Genomic DNA, 16,307 nt, shown 5'->3' with positions numbered 1-16,307 from the left:
CCCATAAAACCTAATAATTGGATTTGATATTGAGTTTTGATGTATTCTAAAAGTTCTTGAAAGTCACCAAAGACTCAATTCTGAGTGAGGGCTGGCTGACTTGACAAAGGAAAGAAGTGCAGAGAGCTGCAGACATGTGTTGCAATGGTTAAAATATTAGAGTAAGTTAAGTGATTGATGTTTAGTAAAGATGGAGGCAACATGGACACTAATTTATTTTGAATAGTAATAAACAGAATAGCTTAATGAGGAACTAGCTGAGCTTTTTACTGTTAGCAACATGGGAGAAAGGGTCAGTAAACAGTGATGAATAACAGTGCCCTGAGGATTTATAGTGAATAATGAAAATATGCTGTCCTTTACTAAAGGATGTTACCGTGAAAATGAATAAAGTCTGAAATCAACAATTCTGACTTTTTAATTTCTGAGTTGCACAAAAAACACTGAAATGTTTGAAAGTTACCCTGAGATAGCCAGTTTGAATGCAGAACGGTTTACATTCAATGATGTTGTTGAAGTAAAAAGGAAATGGATGTAGAAGAAAGTTTGTTCTTTTAACCTTTTCAGTTCGTTTTCATCCTTAGAGATGATCTTATTTGAATCATGACAGCAATAGAATTTTTTTTTTTTCCTGTTTTTTTGAGATGGAGTTTCACTCTTATTGCCCAGGCTGGAGTGCAATGGCACAATCTCAGCTCACTGCAACTTCCACCTCCTGGGTTCAAGTGATTCTCCTGCCTCGGCCTCCTGAGTAGCTGGGATTACAGGCGCCCACCACCACGCCCAGCTAATTTTTTGTATTTTTAGTAGAGACGGGGTTTCATAATGTCCAGGCTGGTCTCAAATTCCTGACCTCAGGTGATCTGTACGCCTTGGCCTCCCAAAGTGCTGGGATTACAGGTGTGAGCCACCACTCCCAGCAGCAATAGAATTTTAAAAAAATCTCTTAACTGTGGTCTCACTTCATAAAAATTCGTTTTTTCTATCTTAGGGTATTAGAGTGATGAAAAGAGTGTACTTTATTCATTAACAACCTCTATGGTCTGATAGGAATGTTTATATAACATTTAAAGGGATGTTTATTAAAGAGTTGAAAAAAATATTTAATTAGGTATAATCTTTTTTTTCCTAAACGTAATATCGTTTTTCTTTTGCAGAGTGTTTTGCTACTTTGGGAACAGTTTGAAGATACCAGTCATCATAGCTACCATTCACACCACAACTTAGCAGGGATCCTGCTAATCATTCTAAGAATTTGCCTAGCATTGTCATTAGGCTGTGGACTCTATCAGATCATCACAGTGGAGAGAAGTACGCTCAAAAGGGAGTTCTACTTCACATTTGCCAAAGTATGGGTTTGGAAAGAAAATGGTTTATTCTGATTATCCATTTCATTCTGGTTTCTTTGGGAAGTTAATAAACAACTACATGCTAACTTTTATTAAACTTCTGGGCCGAGCACGGTGGCTCACTCCTGTAATCCCAGTGCTTTGGGAGGCTGAGACAGACGGATCGCTTGAGCCCCCAAGTTGGAAACCAGCCTGGGCAACATAGATCCCATCTCTACAAAAAATTAATATTAGCCAGGCTTTGTGGCGAGCACCTGTTGTCTCAGCTACTCGAGAGGCTGAGATGGGAGAATTGCTTGAGCCTGTGGGTTGAAGGCTTCAGTGAGCCAAGATTGGGCCATTGCACTCCAGCCTGGGTGACAGGGCGAGACCTTGTTTTTTGTTTTTTGTAAAAAAATAAACCTGTTATGTGACAGCACTACCATAAGTTCTCTATGTGGTTCAACTCATTTAACCTTAGCAACTTACGTGATGTAGGTATTATCCCCATTTTACAAGACCTGTGAGACAGTACTTTCCCTATACTCTTTGCAGGTCAGTTTTGCCTGGTTCATATTTTCATCAATAGGGATTTTGCATTTTTTTCTGTAATATCATAATTTTAAATTTTTAAAATCAAATATGCTTTGGATTTCTCAAGTTATTAATTGACTATAAACTGTTATTCTCAGAGTTATACAATGTTTTATAACAGACTGTTAGGAGCTATCCTTCAGCATAAGCAGCTGGAGCCAGGAGGCTGAGTTCATATTTCAGACAACCTCACTCCATCCACATGAGATCCTGTCACTTTATTCCTCCTTTCTTGTCCTTCTTCTGCTAGTGAGATCTAAAAGCAAATTCGGCTTTTTTCTATACAGGAGAAGGGTTAGAGCAGTAACATTATAGAACCCTCCCTCCCTAGAAGGTTTCTTTTTTCTGTCAGATTGAGAGAATCCGTACCCCTTCATTTTAGCACCTCAAACCAGCATTCTGATCAGACTGATTCTGTTCAGTCAGCCTACCTTGTCCAGAGTTATTGACCGTTATTCTAAGGCAGCTATGGAAGGAGAGCCAGATTCCTGCTTTATTGCTAGTGTTGAGCATTGCAAAGCTGCTGCTGCAGCCCTAGGAACCAACTTCAGGCTTCTGAGCACAAGACAAGAAGATGTCATCCTGCTTTTCAGTTTTTCACGGGGACAGTAGTGCTTATTGTTTGATAAGTTAATATATATTTGAGGTGTTTAGGCATTACTTTTTTTATTTTGCTTTTTATCATTGTTGCTGTTGTTTTTGAGACAGAGTCTCGCTCTATCGTCCAGGCTGGAGTGCAGTGGCGCCATCTCGGCTCACTGCAAGCTCTGCCTCCCGGGTTCATGCCGTTCTCCTGCCTCAGCCTCCCAAGTAGCTGGGACTATAGGTGCGTGCCGCCACGCCCGGCTAAGTTTTTGTATTTTTAGTAGAGATGGGGTTTCACTGTGTTAGCCAGGATGGTCTCGATCTCCTGACGTTGTGAACCTTCTTCCTTGGCCTCCCAAAGTGCTGGGATTACAGGCGTGAGCCACCATACCCAGCCTCTTATTTTGCTTTATGCTTAAAGCAGTGCAAATTTTAAAGTATTTTATGTTTTAATTTAACTTTCTGAATAGGGTCAAACATCCAAAAGTAAGGAGTAGCAAAAAGTTATTCTCATCTCCTCACACAATTGCTGCTATTAGTTCTTAATTTATCCTTCTAGAGAGTTTTAAGTATATATGCCTATATATATTTCCCTTCATTTTTATACAAATAGTAACATACGAAACGTTTTTCTATATCTTGTTTTTTTCTCCCTGTATCTTCAATGTACCAAACATTTCAACAGCTACTATTTATTAACTTATTTTTTTATTTCAAATTTAATTTTGGAAAAGAGAATACATTGCCATGGTTCAAGGAAAAATAGAAAAATATTTGAAAAGTATAAACAGTTACCCATTCTTACCTGCCCAGCTCCCCCTCTTCTGTTCTACCCCTCAAACAGATAGCAACTATTAATGTTTTTTGTGTATTTTTACAGAATTTCTTTGTGTATCAGCATGCAAATATGAATGTACATTCTTTTTTCTTTTTACAGGAATATTACACATTTGTGCCTTGATTTTGTTACTTAATAATTTGTTATATTAATAATTTGTAGTATATCAAAATGTGTATGCAACAGATTTATAAACATAAGATTATAAGTACTCCAAAAATACTCATTTGGTTAGAAACAAAATATGAATGTCACAGCAACAGTAAATTTATTTCTACATTTTATTGCAAGCTCTACTCTAAAGGCCTGTTGAGGTTAATCAGGACCTAAATATGCTAGTAACATTTTTTATATGGTACATTCTGAAAAAAAAAAAATACACAGCTGTACTTACTTCACTTTTTCATTTGTTTCAGGGCTGTATCTTGTGGTTTTTATGCCATCCGGTTCTTGCATGCATTTCTGTCATTTTTAGCGACTACCAAAGAGACAAGGTAAGAAATATACATGATGAAACTAGTTTTTTTTAATGAAAATATTGTCTTAATTGGGAGAATATTTAAATAGGAGGGGCCTGTTTATTTTTTAAGACATTTTCTGGGTTATTTAAAACTTTGAAACAAAGTAGTAAACCAGTAAGTAGATAAATTTAAAGTTTAAAATATTTTTAAAATATTTATAAGCAAAATGGTGGAAATAGCTTTTCTTGATTCTATTTTAGCTTATTTTAGAAACGACAATAGAGAATTTTAAAATAGAAATTTTGTTTTATAAATTAGATAATTTATAATACATCTTTTAAAAAATTTTTTGTTACATAATAGTAAAAATCAAGATTTGTAAAAATCAGTCTAGTTGCTTTAACAGACTACAAACCAGAGTGCCATGCTGAAGTATGATGCATTTTGATTGTGTTGATAACCACCTTCTTAGGTGAATGGCTCCATCATTTCAAAATAGAGGCCAGGAGCCCTTTACAAGCAATGCAGTATGTGCCTGAATGCACAAATGTTTATTGAGCCTGAGGTATTTACAAAGGGTGAATAGATAGGACAGTAGTCTACAAAAACAGAGAAGCAACTTGAGAATTTTTGAAAGGGCTTTTAGAGGACTCTTTAAAGTTCAGGTAGGAGCATGCTTTATTTCTATTACTAAATTAGCTAGGAACCTGATTTTTCTTATTTACTGAAACGCTTGTCTGTAGTGCATACCCTTGGGAGAGAATGGTTTAGCAAGTTATTCTTTTGTGCCTTACTTTTTCATCTACAAAATAACTGTTAAAGGGATTTTTTATCCTTAAACAATTAGAGCATTAGTCAGAAATTTTTTTTGATAAAATGTACCTATGGTAAAGATGAAAGATAGAATATTGTATTTATATAAAAAGCATATATAGATTCATGAGAAATTGAATATTATTTCTCTGTTTCTGCATGCAGCAAAAGCATTCCTTTCTTTTTCTTTTCAGGTTATTACAATAGGTGTTATCCTTTGCCAGTCTGTTTCCATGGTTATTCTCTACAGACTCTTTCTATCTCACAGTCTATATTGGGAAGTTTCTTCACTTTCTTCAGTAACACTACCACTGACCATATCATCTGGACACAAAAGTCGCCCTCATTTCTGATACTTGATATTTGTTGAGAGGAAAAGTGAATTGGTTTAAAAGAGTGCAATAAGGATCCAAATACAGTTACTTTTTTTTCATACATTTAGTATGAAAACTTGAACAGCGAAAGCAGAGCACGTTATTTATATAACTGCATTTAAGCAGTACCAAGACTGAAAAAAAGGTAATAAATGAAATGTTTTGAAATATACTTAAACAACAAACTTTGAAGAAAGTGTTGTTATAAAATGATTGAAGCAATTTCTATATGGAAATAAATGTGAAAAATAACTATATGCTATTTTGGTAAAATATTCACCACTTATAATGCCTCATCTTAATAGCTAACTCAGGTTTAATAGTCTTATAAAAAGTAATCAGTTAAATGATTACTTGCTTATAAATACCTAAACTAGTCCAGTTATGAAATCAGTGTAATACATTGATTTTAAAAACTGCTGCTTTTCATGCTTTAAGGAAATGCATTTCATATTTGAGTTTAAAGGAACTGAAATTACTTCAGGAAATGAATATAAAATATGTTCTCAGTTAAATATCTAAGCTTTTGTTTATTTGTGGGTGGAGTTATTCTCCAATTTTTTTCTGCTATTTTTGGCTCTAGTTCAGGTTTTAGCTTGATTAGCAAAGGTTCTTGACAAACAGTTTATGAAAAAATAAAATTTAAATACATTACACGGGTTGTAAAGACAAAGGATTTTAAAATCTGAGCACTTAGGTGAAGGGACAAGCAGGTTTATGTGGTTAAAAAGAAAGAAGGGAAAAGGTACTATGTGATACGGTACTGAAATTTTGATCCCAATAGAATTCATTTCTCTTACATTGAATCCCCAATCATAATTAAGCCGTATACACAGATTAAATTAACAGAAGCATTTCATATAAATGTTGGTTTCAGTCATCAACTACCCATGAATTCCTGCCCAAGGATACTTAATCAGGATTAAATTTTCTATGAATAATTGAAAAACAAAACACTCACTGGATTTGTTATAATCCGTGTTGGCACTGGATTGTAAGTAGTTGCCATCTTGAATCCTTTGTAATAAAGCCATATGTGTGCGTGTGTGTGTGTGTGTGTGTGTGTGTGTGTGTGTGTGTGTGTGTGATGCCCCAGTATTGAGTATGCTAGCTAAAAATATATCAAGTGCCTGATTAAAGAATTGCTAAATGGTTGTCGATAATCGCTGTATAAAATGAGTATTACCATTAATGGTCACTGATTGGAAATTATTCTGTTGCTGTTTGTCAAGCTGTTCAGGCCTTTTCCTTTTTACTTCTGGCTTATTTTAAAAATACTTTTTATCTACTTACTGTATGTTTAAGCAAGAAACAGTGCACTGATCTGGTAGTTAAATTTTTCAGTTAAATAGTTAAAATAATGTAGTGCAACTGAAAAATATCCATGGCTTTGTTTTTGCTTTTTCCCTTGTACCTAGTCTCATTGGAAATGACTAGTATTCTGCCTCATTTTCAGGGCAGAATATGTGTTTGTGACCCAAAGTGACAAAGTTACAAAATTCAACCTGCTCACTAAATCATATCTCTTTTAGTTCTTTGTAAATCATTTAGTAAATTAGAGCTACAGGTTAAGACTAGAAAGTCTGAGTTACGTTTTAGGTATACATGATCGTCTGAGTGGTCATAACCTTTTCTTTTATCATGACTCCCTAATAACCCCAGCTATTGTCTGTTGTGTTCAGCTGAGATGCAAAAAAGAAAGTAAGCAAAGAAGAAAAAGGTGAAGCTTTTTCATAAATTTTGTGAACTTGCCAAAAGGGGAAGGGAAAAATCTTTGTGTTATTTCACTCAAAGAACATAAGTAACTGCAATTAACATATATGAAATTTATTAGTCTGCTTGCATTTATGAAACTAACCAGTTTTTTAAACTTTAATTCTTAAATTTGTGGTTGGAATTGCTGATAATTTATTTTGTTATTCAAGAGCCGTTGTTAAGCGGAGGAAAGTAGTTGTTAATAAATGTATAAAACTGTTCTTGACTAGTAATCAGGGACAGAATTTATAGTTCATAAGTCATGACACAGTGTCCCCTCTTTTTCTGAATGTTTACACAGAGATTCATCACTGCAGATTACAGAAGTGTATACTGCAACCTCTAATTAAAGATAAAAATCTTTTCTACTTTTCTTTGTCAGATAATGCTTTTTTATGTGTTTTTATGTTTTTGGAAAGAAGATAAATGGTTCATGCAGAGCTTTATTAAGAAGCATTTCTTTTCTTCCCTTAAAAAATAGATGTTTATTTTTATTGATGTATGTATAATAAGATGGGTGCCTACTGTGATGCATTTTACCAAGCATTTTACCTTAATTATTACTAATCTCTGTTGTAATAACCAAACTCCCATTTAACTGAGTATAAGGGAGAATAAATGATTTCTCAAAGGTCACCAAACTATTTAGTTTTTCCATTTTACCTTCATGATTTAAGGAACACGTATTAGCTGTGTTTTAGTGAGAATGAATTGCTATCCATCATAATTTTCACTGTTGATTTGAATGTTAAAACTAGAATTGTGCTAAAATCAGAACATGAGCTTGAATATCTGTAAGACCTCAGCACACTTCAGTATTTGAACCTGGCTTTTAGCTAGACAGTATTACTAGCAGGAGAGTTAACCTAGGCAGAAGAGCTTGCTTTAGGGTAATTATTTATGATCTCCAGTAAAGTCAGTCACATCTGATGAACATAGGAGATACACAAATCTGAGATCATCTCTAAAATAATGAGACTAGAACCTATCTATCAACATGAACATGGGCTCCTTCAGCATGTTTTTTCTAGGAGACTGCACGTTCTTTGGAATTTGGAAATCTGGAATTATCTGTGAAACATTTTCTTAAATAGCTTCTGTGGTATCAAATCATTGAAGTTGTTTTTTGTTTGTTTTGAGAATTGATATGATTGTTAGAAGTAGCCAGATCTGAAGAGGTAATACCGTTTTTTATTCCAATGTGTATTTGTGAATTGAGACTAAAATAATGAGATTGGTTTTCCTCTGTGATCTGAAAGTAGTGTGGTAGAAGCACCGTAGCTTGATCTCTTGCAATAGCTCTCTAAGTAATACTATGACCTCCACACTTGGGCAGCCTTCTGCACAGCTCCAGGGGCATCATATGTGTTGTGCTGTAGGAGTGCCATGAAGCCTGGAGGGGGAGGAAAGAAGTGGTCCTGCCCACTAGGGCCATTCTCCACAATGTAGCCAAAACAATCTCTTAAAAATGGAAATAATCTGGATGATGAGCATACAGAAATTCTTTGTGCTAATCTTACAACTTTTTTGTAAGTTTGAAATTATTTCAAAAAGTTTAAAAATCATATAAATCAGATCAAACTACTACTTCCCTGACAAAAACCCTCCATGTGCCTCTCATTGCACTTAGGAAAAGAAGTCCTCGCTCATTACTATGTTCTGCAAGGCCCATATGATCTGGTTATCTCTTAATTTGTACCACTCTTACACACATATCCCAACCTCATTGTCCTTCATCAAAAAAAGATCTAGCTTATATCACAGCCTCAGATACTTGGCACTAGCCATCTTCTCTGCCGGGGACATTCTCTTCCAAATCTTGGCATGGTTGGATGGCTGAATCCTCATCCTTCAGGTTCTCAGCTCAGATGTCTTTGAGAGAACTCACATCATCTGTAGTGGATTTATATGGTACAGTTTAGTCAACCTGGAGATAGGTTCCACAGAATTCTCTTCCATGCATAATTTCAGGACAATGTAGGCCATGAGAAATGTTTGATACAAGATATAGAAGGCAGAAGTAAAGTAGCAGCCAGATCTGGATTCTTTTTATAAGTGGAAGGACCAGACAAGGCACAAGGCACTGTTGCAGCTTATCCACATTATTGCTTATCTGTTGGCTTATCTTGGCCTGTGGGACAACAGCCAGGCCCACAGGAACACCAGTTCCTGCTGGAACGCCTCCTTCAGCTTCTCTGGCTCCTGGGCCAGGTGTGCCCTTTACTCTGATAAAGGGTGCCAGCTTCTGCTGGACAACTCCATCATTCACACTGGAGGATTGGAGGCAGTGAGAGACCTGTATGGCTTCCCGTCCATCCTCACAAGTTCCACTCAATTCCCACAGGTTCTACTCATCCTAGCAAGTTCCTTGCTTACCCCATTTCCCTTCTCTTCCCTTTTCAACTGCCAGGCACAAAAGAAACCGCCTCCTATAATCCTTATAATAAGTCCCTTATTTTGAATATTAAGATAGGTATGTGTGTTAGATCCTAGTGATTCTTTTCTGATCAGACCCTGATTAACATGCAGTCCTATCTAATGCTATTCCCCCATCCTAGTTCTATCATATCATCCCTTTTTTTGTTTCTTGTACTTAGCTGGTTTATCTTTGTCATCTCTCAAATTAGAATATAAATTTTAAGTGAGTTTGTCTCTATTGTTCATTGCTGTATGCCTAATACTAGGACACTCCCTGGTACATACTAGATGCTCAAAAATATTTTTGAGTGAATGAATGAAGGCAATGCTGAAAAGTTCCAAATCTGTGCTTACTAGTGTAGTATTAATTATATAATAGAAGCGCCCATAGTGACTTCAGTAATGCCTTGCCTATTCTTTATTCAATTGTATGGAACTTGGTAGTGTGTAAAAATCTTGACTAGTCAAGTAGTTGTTATAAAACATCAATTATGAGAGTATTTCTCAAGTTCTCACAGAGGCAGTTTCTCTTTATTTTATGTAGTCCTGTAATAGGACCATGTGTCTGGTTTCTTGGCCTACCACAACTAGAAGCACTAATTTAAAAGAGAAATTTCTAGTCAGCTAGAGGAGGGAATGTTGACAGTAGTCAGAAGCAGCTAGGAAAAGATAGGAAAACTAGAAATGATAATAACACTCAAACTGCAGCAGCCTGGGGTCATGTAGTGTAGGTGAAATCAAGCCCTGTGTTGTGTATCTCAGTAGACTCTTAAGAGATTTGTTGTTCAATATATTCATGACAGTGACTGATCGTAATCAAGAAGATATTAAGTTATAAATTATGTTCAGTAGCCTCTAAAAAGTATGCGAAAACCTTGTAATGTTTTCTTCTTGTTAAACAGGTAATATACACATTGTACAAAAATCAGAAAGTTGAAAAAGGTGGGAAAAAGAAGTTCTCTCATTCATTTCCCTTTCCTGGATCCAATCTCTGTTACCATTTATCTTTCTAGAAATGGCCCCATGCACATATAAACATATATGAAACACAAATTTTAGCATACCATTCAGAATTTTGCACATTCAGCAATTTATTCTGTAGTCCTACCTACAGTTGTCCCATTTTTTTCACCGATTGCATAGAACTCCATTATATGGATGTACTTTGATTTTTGCAGAGAACCAGTTCTGTTACTGCACATTGCTGGTTTCCAGTCTTTTGCTAATACAGACAAGGCTGAAATTAAGACTGTAATCAAGTATTTGCCAAGGCTTCCTCCCCTGCTCCCAAAATGCCTCCACTCCAGGTTCTAGGTCTAGATCCTTGGGATTTTCTAGGTGATAGAAGTATCTTTGTTATTCATAGTAAGCTCTCTGATAGTTATTCTAACAAGATGACTCAGATAGGGGCTGGCCACACCAGAAGACCAACCATCGGATTAGAGGGTTGGAGTTTAGAGTTGTATGATATTAGCCCAACATCTGAGGTGGAGAGAGGGGTTAGAGATTGAGTTCAGCTTTGTATAGAGATTGAGTCAATCAATCATGCCTGTAATGAAACCCCGAGAGAAGCTCTGGTCAGTAACACTCAAGTGAACTTTCCCAGTCGGCAATACTCTGGTGTGTTCTAGGAGGGTGACATGTCCCCAAGAACACAGAAACTGTATTCGGGATTCCCTACTCCTTGCTCTATATATGTCTTCTTTTGGCTGTTCTGATCTGTATCCTTTTGCTATAATAAACTATAATTGTATGCATAGCACTTTGCTGAGTTCTGTGAGTTGTTCTATTTAATTATCTAACCTGAAGGTATTGTGGGAACCCCTGAACTTGCAGCCAGTTGGTCAGAAGTAATGATGGCCCTGAGAATGCCCAAAGTTGCTAGTTTCTGAAGTGAGGGCAGTCATATGGAGGACTGGGCCCTTAACCTGTGAAGTTTGGCTTAACTTTAGGCAGTTCGTGTCACAAGCCATTGCAAATATCCTGATTATCCATGCAAAACAAAAACACTTAACAGAAAATTATCCCTTAACCAGAGAGTACAACGTAATTTTCTGTTAAATGTTTTTGTTTTCCATGGATTGTACTAGATACCAATCTGATAAATAACTTTTATTCATTATAGTTTTAATTTGCATTTCTGTTATTAATTTATATGTTTTAAAACCATTTTCTTTCCAGTTCTATGATCTGTTAACATATTTTTCCCACTTTTCTATTGGTTTGGTTGTCTTTTTCTTACTGATTTATTAAAACTCTTTATAACAGAAATTGGTCATTGGTGATATGAGTTTAAACTGTGTTTCTCAATTTGTCATTTTTCTTTTTCCTTTTTTAATGGTATCTTTTTCTTGTAGATTTTCTTAATGCAGGTGGAATTATCAGTCTTTTATTTTTTTTCTTCTGTGTTCTACCTGTTTCACAGGTAGAAAAGCCTTAGCTCTTTGAGATTATGTGTAAATGCCTTGTATTTTCATCTAGTGGTTTTATGGATTTATTTTTTATGTTTAAGTTTTTTCATCCACCTGGAATTTATTTTGCTGTTAAAATATGAACTAGAGATCCAACTTAATTTTTTTCAGATAGTTGCTCACTTACTGCGATATCATATGTTATATAATCCATCTTTTATTTACTGATTTGTTGCTAATTGATTTCTGGACTTTTAAGGCTATCTGATGAACTGTTGATCTGGTACCACACTGTTTCAATTATTGTAGTCTTAAAATTGCTGTACTCTCTGGTAGGGATAATTTTCTGTTAAATGTTTTTGTTTTTTATAATTTTCCAATTAGTCTTGCTCATTTTTTATATAAACTTTGAAATCAATTTTTCTGATTTTTAAAAGAAGAACGTCCGGTTTAGTATTCTTAGTGGAATGAATTAAATTTCCATAGCAATTTAGGGAAATTTGACTTTCTTAACATGTTGAGTCTTGAACCCACAGGTGGTAGCATGCCATTGACTCCTCAGCCAAGCGTATTATCAATATCAACTGTCTGAAACTGGGTTTTCCCATAGTGATCCAAGAAACTAGTATGAAATGCCTTTTTGATTTTTTAATACTTATAATTAGATACATGTATAATACATATTATATATACTTATTTATTAAGTAATCAGAAGTATGTGTTTCTCAATCACCTTTTAAAGACTTCTTTATATAGCTCTTGTACATTTCTTGATACTCATGAATATGTTAGTGTTTTCTTTCATTATATATTGCATATGGCTTTTGTTTTATGCATGAAAACTGTTGATTTCTGTATTCTAATTTTGTTCCCAGTCACCTAACTGAATTCTTCTAACAGTTATAATAAATTTCTGGTTGGTTCTCTTGTGTTTTCTAGGTAAACAACCATATTATCTGCAAACAATCATCATTTTTATCTTTTCTATTCCATTTTTTACCTCTAATTGTTGCCCCTTCAACTTAAAAATGAAAACTCCAAAGCAAGCAGAAACAAGGAAATAATAAAGAGCAGGTATCAATGAATTTGATTACAGAAAAGCCATAGAGAAAAATTAACAAAACCAAAAGCTCATTCTTTGAAAAGATTAGTAAAATTTACAACCTTATAGCAAGACTGACAAAAGAAAAAAGACACAAATTACTAATATCAGGAATAAAAGGAGATACCAGACTGCAGACATTAACAGAACAGTAAGAAAATACTACAAAAAAAAATTCTCTACTAGCATAAATATGGCAATTTAGATGAAATAACCAATTTTCTGAAGACTATATGGCAAGAACTATAAAAGGTCTGAGATTTTACCATACTTACAAGCTAACTAGTTAAAACTGTTACAGCAAGCACCATGAGCTTCATGTTGGTTTACACTGGTTATCATATATCTGAAGTTTATGGACGCAATACAGGCAGGACTACATGAATATTCCACATTCAGTGGATTTGTGTTGCACCAAAGGGACACTGAACCTAGACAGTTTATCACCTTTATAACTGGCTCTTTGTCAAGGTGGAAACATTTCCTCATCCTGCTCACTATATATACAACCTTGAGACATGGCCTAGATAAAAGAGTAGTTAGAGCCTTTTATTCTTGGTCTACCCATTAGGAACATGCAGGGATGCAAAAGAATGGTGGATTGCCTCTCCCAACATCACAAACTACCAAAACCCACTCAAGAAATAAATATCCCAAATAGTCCTATAACTGTTAAAGAAATTAAACTCATTTAAACAACTTTTGAAATAGAAATCTCTAGTCACAGATGGTTTCATGGGTAAATTCCACCAAACATTAAAAGAAATAACACTGATTCTACCCAATCTATTCCAGAAAAATAGAAGAGGTGGGAGCGTACGGTGCAAAGGCAAGTTTGTGAAGAAAGGAATGCATTTGATGCTTTTGCAACAAATGATGTTGAAACTATGGGACATCCATATGCAAAATAAATGAGCCTCAACCTAATTCTCTCACCTTGTATTAGTCCGTTTTAAAGACATACCCGAGACTGGGTAATTTATAACGAAAAAGAGGGTGTGTGTGTTTTGAGATGGATTCTTGCTCTGTCATCCAGGCTGGAGTGCAATGCCATGATCTCAGCTCACTGCAACCTCTGCCTCCTGGGTTCAAGTGATTCTCCTGCCTCAGTCTCCCAAGTAGCTGGGACTACAGGCGTGTGCCACCACGCCCAACTAATTTTTGTATTTTTAGTAGAGACGGAGTTTCACCATGTTGGCCAGACTGGTCTCGATCTCTTGACCTCGTGATCTGCCCACCTCACCTCCCAAAGTGCTAGGATTACAGGCATGAGCCACCGCGCCCAGCCAGTGAAAAAGAGATTTAATGGACCTACAATTCCATGTGGCTGAGGAGGCTTCACGATCATGGCGGAAAGCAGAAGGCATGTCTTACATGGCAGCAGACAAGAGAATGAGAGCCAAGTGAAATGGGATTCCCTTTATAAAACCATCAGCTCTTGTGAGACCTATTCAATACCAGGAGGACAGTATAAGGGAAACCACCCCCATGATTCAGTTAGCTCCCACTGGTCCCTCCCACAACATGTGGGAATTATGGGAGCTACAATTCAAGATGAGATTTGGGTGGGGACACAGCCAAACCATATCACACCTCATACAAATATTAACATAAAATGAATCATAGATCTAAAAGTAAAACATAAAACTATAAAATTTTTAGAACACAGGAGAAAGTCTTTGTGATGAGGTTATGCAAAGAATTCTTAGACACCTTAAACATAATCCACAGAAGATAAAAAATGGCAAATTTGACTTCAAAATGAAAAACGTTCTGCAAAAGACACTGTCAAGAGAATGAATAGACAGGCAATAGTTTGGGAGAATATTTGTGAATACGATAAAGTTTAATAAAGGATTCCATGTAAAGAATGTGTAAAGAACTCTTAAAACTCTATAGTGAGAAGACAACCCAATTAAAAAATGAGCCAAAATCTTGAACAGACATTTCACCAAACAGAATATACAGTTGGCAAATTAACACATGAGAAGATACTCAATATAATTAGTCATTAGGGAAATGCAAATTAAAAGGATGGAGAGATACCACTACACATATATTAAAATAGCTAAAACAAAAATAGTGAAATTACCAAGTCCTGGCAAGGATGTGTAGCAACTGGCACTCTGCTGCATTGCTTGTGGGAATGCAAAACAGGAGAGCCATTCTGAAAAACAATTTTGCAGTTTCTTATAAAGTTAAATTACCATATGACCCTGCAATTCCACTCCTTGTTATTAACCCTAGAGAAATGAATGGCTCATACAAAAACCTGTGCATAGTGTTTTAGTAGCTCTATTCATAATTATAAAAAACTGTTAATGACCCAGATGTCCTTAATTGATAAAGTATGATGTATCCCTACAAAGGAATACTGTTAGTAATGAAAGGAAACTATTGATTCACACAACTTGTATGAGAATCCAAGGCCTTATGTTGGATGAAAGAAGCTAGTCTTAAAAAGTTACATGTTATTGTATGATTCAACTTAGATGGCATTCTTACACAGACAAAGCTACAGTAATGGGGAAAAGATCAGTGGTTGCCAGGAGTTACAGGTGAGGGCAGGGTATGAGTACAAAGGGGTAACACCAAATTTGACTTCAAAATGATGGAGGTGAGGGAGGGAGGGAGATGATGAAACTGCTCTTTATCTTGATGGTGTAGTGGTTCTCTTAGTCTAGATGTGTGTTAAAATTCAAAGAATTGTACATCAAATAAGTCAGTTTTACAGTATCGTGTTTTTTAAATAAAAAGTGAATGTTGGATGTTTAATGCCTTTTCATCATCCAAGAATACGATGACATAATTATTCTCTTTTGTTCTATTAATATGGTGAGCTGTAGTAATAGATTTCCTGATGTAGAACCATCATTCAATACATTTTAGGCCGGGTGCGGTGGCTCAAGCCTGTAATCCCAGCACTTTGGGAGGCCGAGACGGGCGGATCACGAGGTCAGGAGATCGAGACCATCTGGCTAACATGGTGAAACCCCATCTCTACTAAAAACTACAAAAAACTAGCCGGGCGAGGTGGCGGCGCCTGTAGTCCCAGCTACCCAGGAGGCTGAGGCAGGAGAATGGCGTGAACTCGGGAGGCAGAGCTTGCAGTGAGCTGAGATCCGGCCACAGCACTCCAGCTTGGGTGACAGAGCGAGACTCCGTCTCAAGAAAAAAAAAAAAAAAAAAAAAAAATACATTTTGGGAAGTTTTATCCCAAATTGATGGGATTTTTTTTAAAAAGGCTGGATGCGCTGGCTCACACCTGAATCCCAGAACTTTGGGAGGCCAAGGCGGGTGGATCACTTGATGTCAGGAGTTCAAAACCAGCCTGGCCAACATGGTGAAAACCCGTCTCTACTAAAAATTCAAAAATTAGCCGGGAATGGTGGCATGTGGCTGTAATCTGTAATTCCAGCTACTTGGGAGGCTGAGGCAGGAAAATCACTCGAACCCAGGAGGCAGAGGTTGCAGTGAGCTGAGATCGTGCCACTGCACTCCTGCCTGGGCGACAGAGCAACACTCTGTTTAAAAAAAAAAATTTGGGTACTTAATAGCGTATAAACTCTAGCAGTATGAAGAATGAGAACATTCAGATTCACTCTCAAGTCATATCTGTTTGCTCTGA

General features: G+C 36.1%; 1 protein-coding gene across 4 annotated transcripts in view; it reads left to right on the top strand.

Moving 5' to 3' along the window:
* Nucleotides 1–16,307, top strand: part of GPR180 (G protein-coupled receptor 180) — a 54,205-nt gene that overhangs the window by 22,989 nt on the left and 14,909 nt on the right. Inside the window, exons 7-9 of one of the 4 annotated variants that reach the window (XM_010358904.2) lie at nucleotides 1,158–1,349; nucleotides 3,762–3,839; nucleotides 4,814–10,928. In XM_010358904.2, coding sequence (XP_010357206.1) covers nucleotides 1,158–1,349; nucleotides 3,762–3,839; nucleotides 4,814–4,972 — 429 coding nt within the window. In that variant the 3' untranslated portion in view covers nucleotides 4,973–10,928. Of the gene's footprint in view, nucleotides 1–1,157; nucleotides 1,350–3,761; nucleotides 3,840–4,813; nucleotides 10,929–16,307 lie in introns of those variants that run through there. The other 3 variants (XM_030922155.1, XR_004054679.1, XM_030922154.1) reach the window with 3 other exon arrangements.

The sequence above is a fragment of the Rhinopithecus roxellana genome, chromosome 18, assembly GCF_007565055.1.
Source record: "Rhinopithecus roxellana isolate Shanxi Qingling chromosome 18, ASM756505v1, whole genome shotgun sequence".
In the NCBI taxonomy this organism is placed as follows: domain Eukaryota; kingdom Metazoa; phylum Chordata; class Mammalia; order Primates; family Cercopithecidae; genus Rhinopithecus; species Rhinopithecus roxellana.
This window is presented reverse-complemented; position numbering and strand designations above follow the sequence as displayed.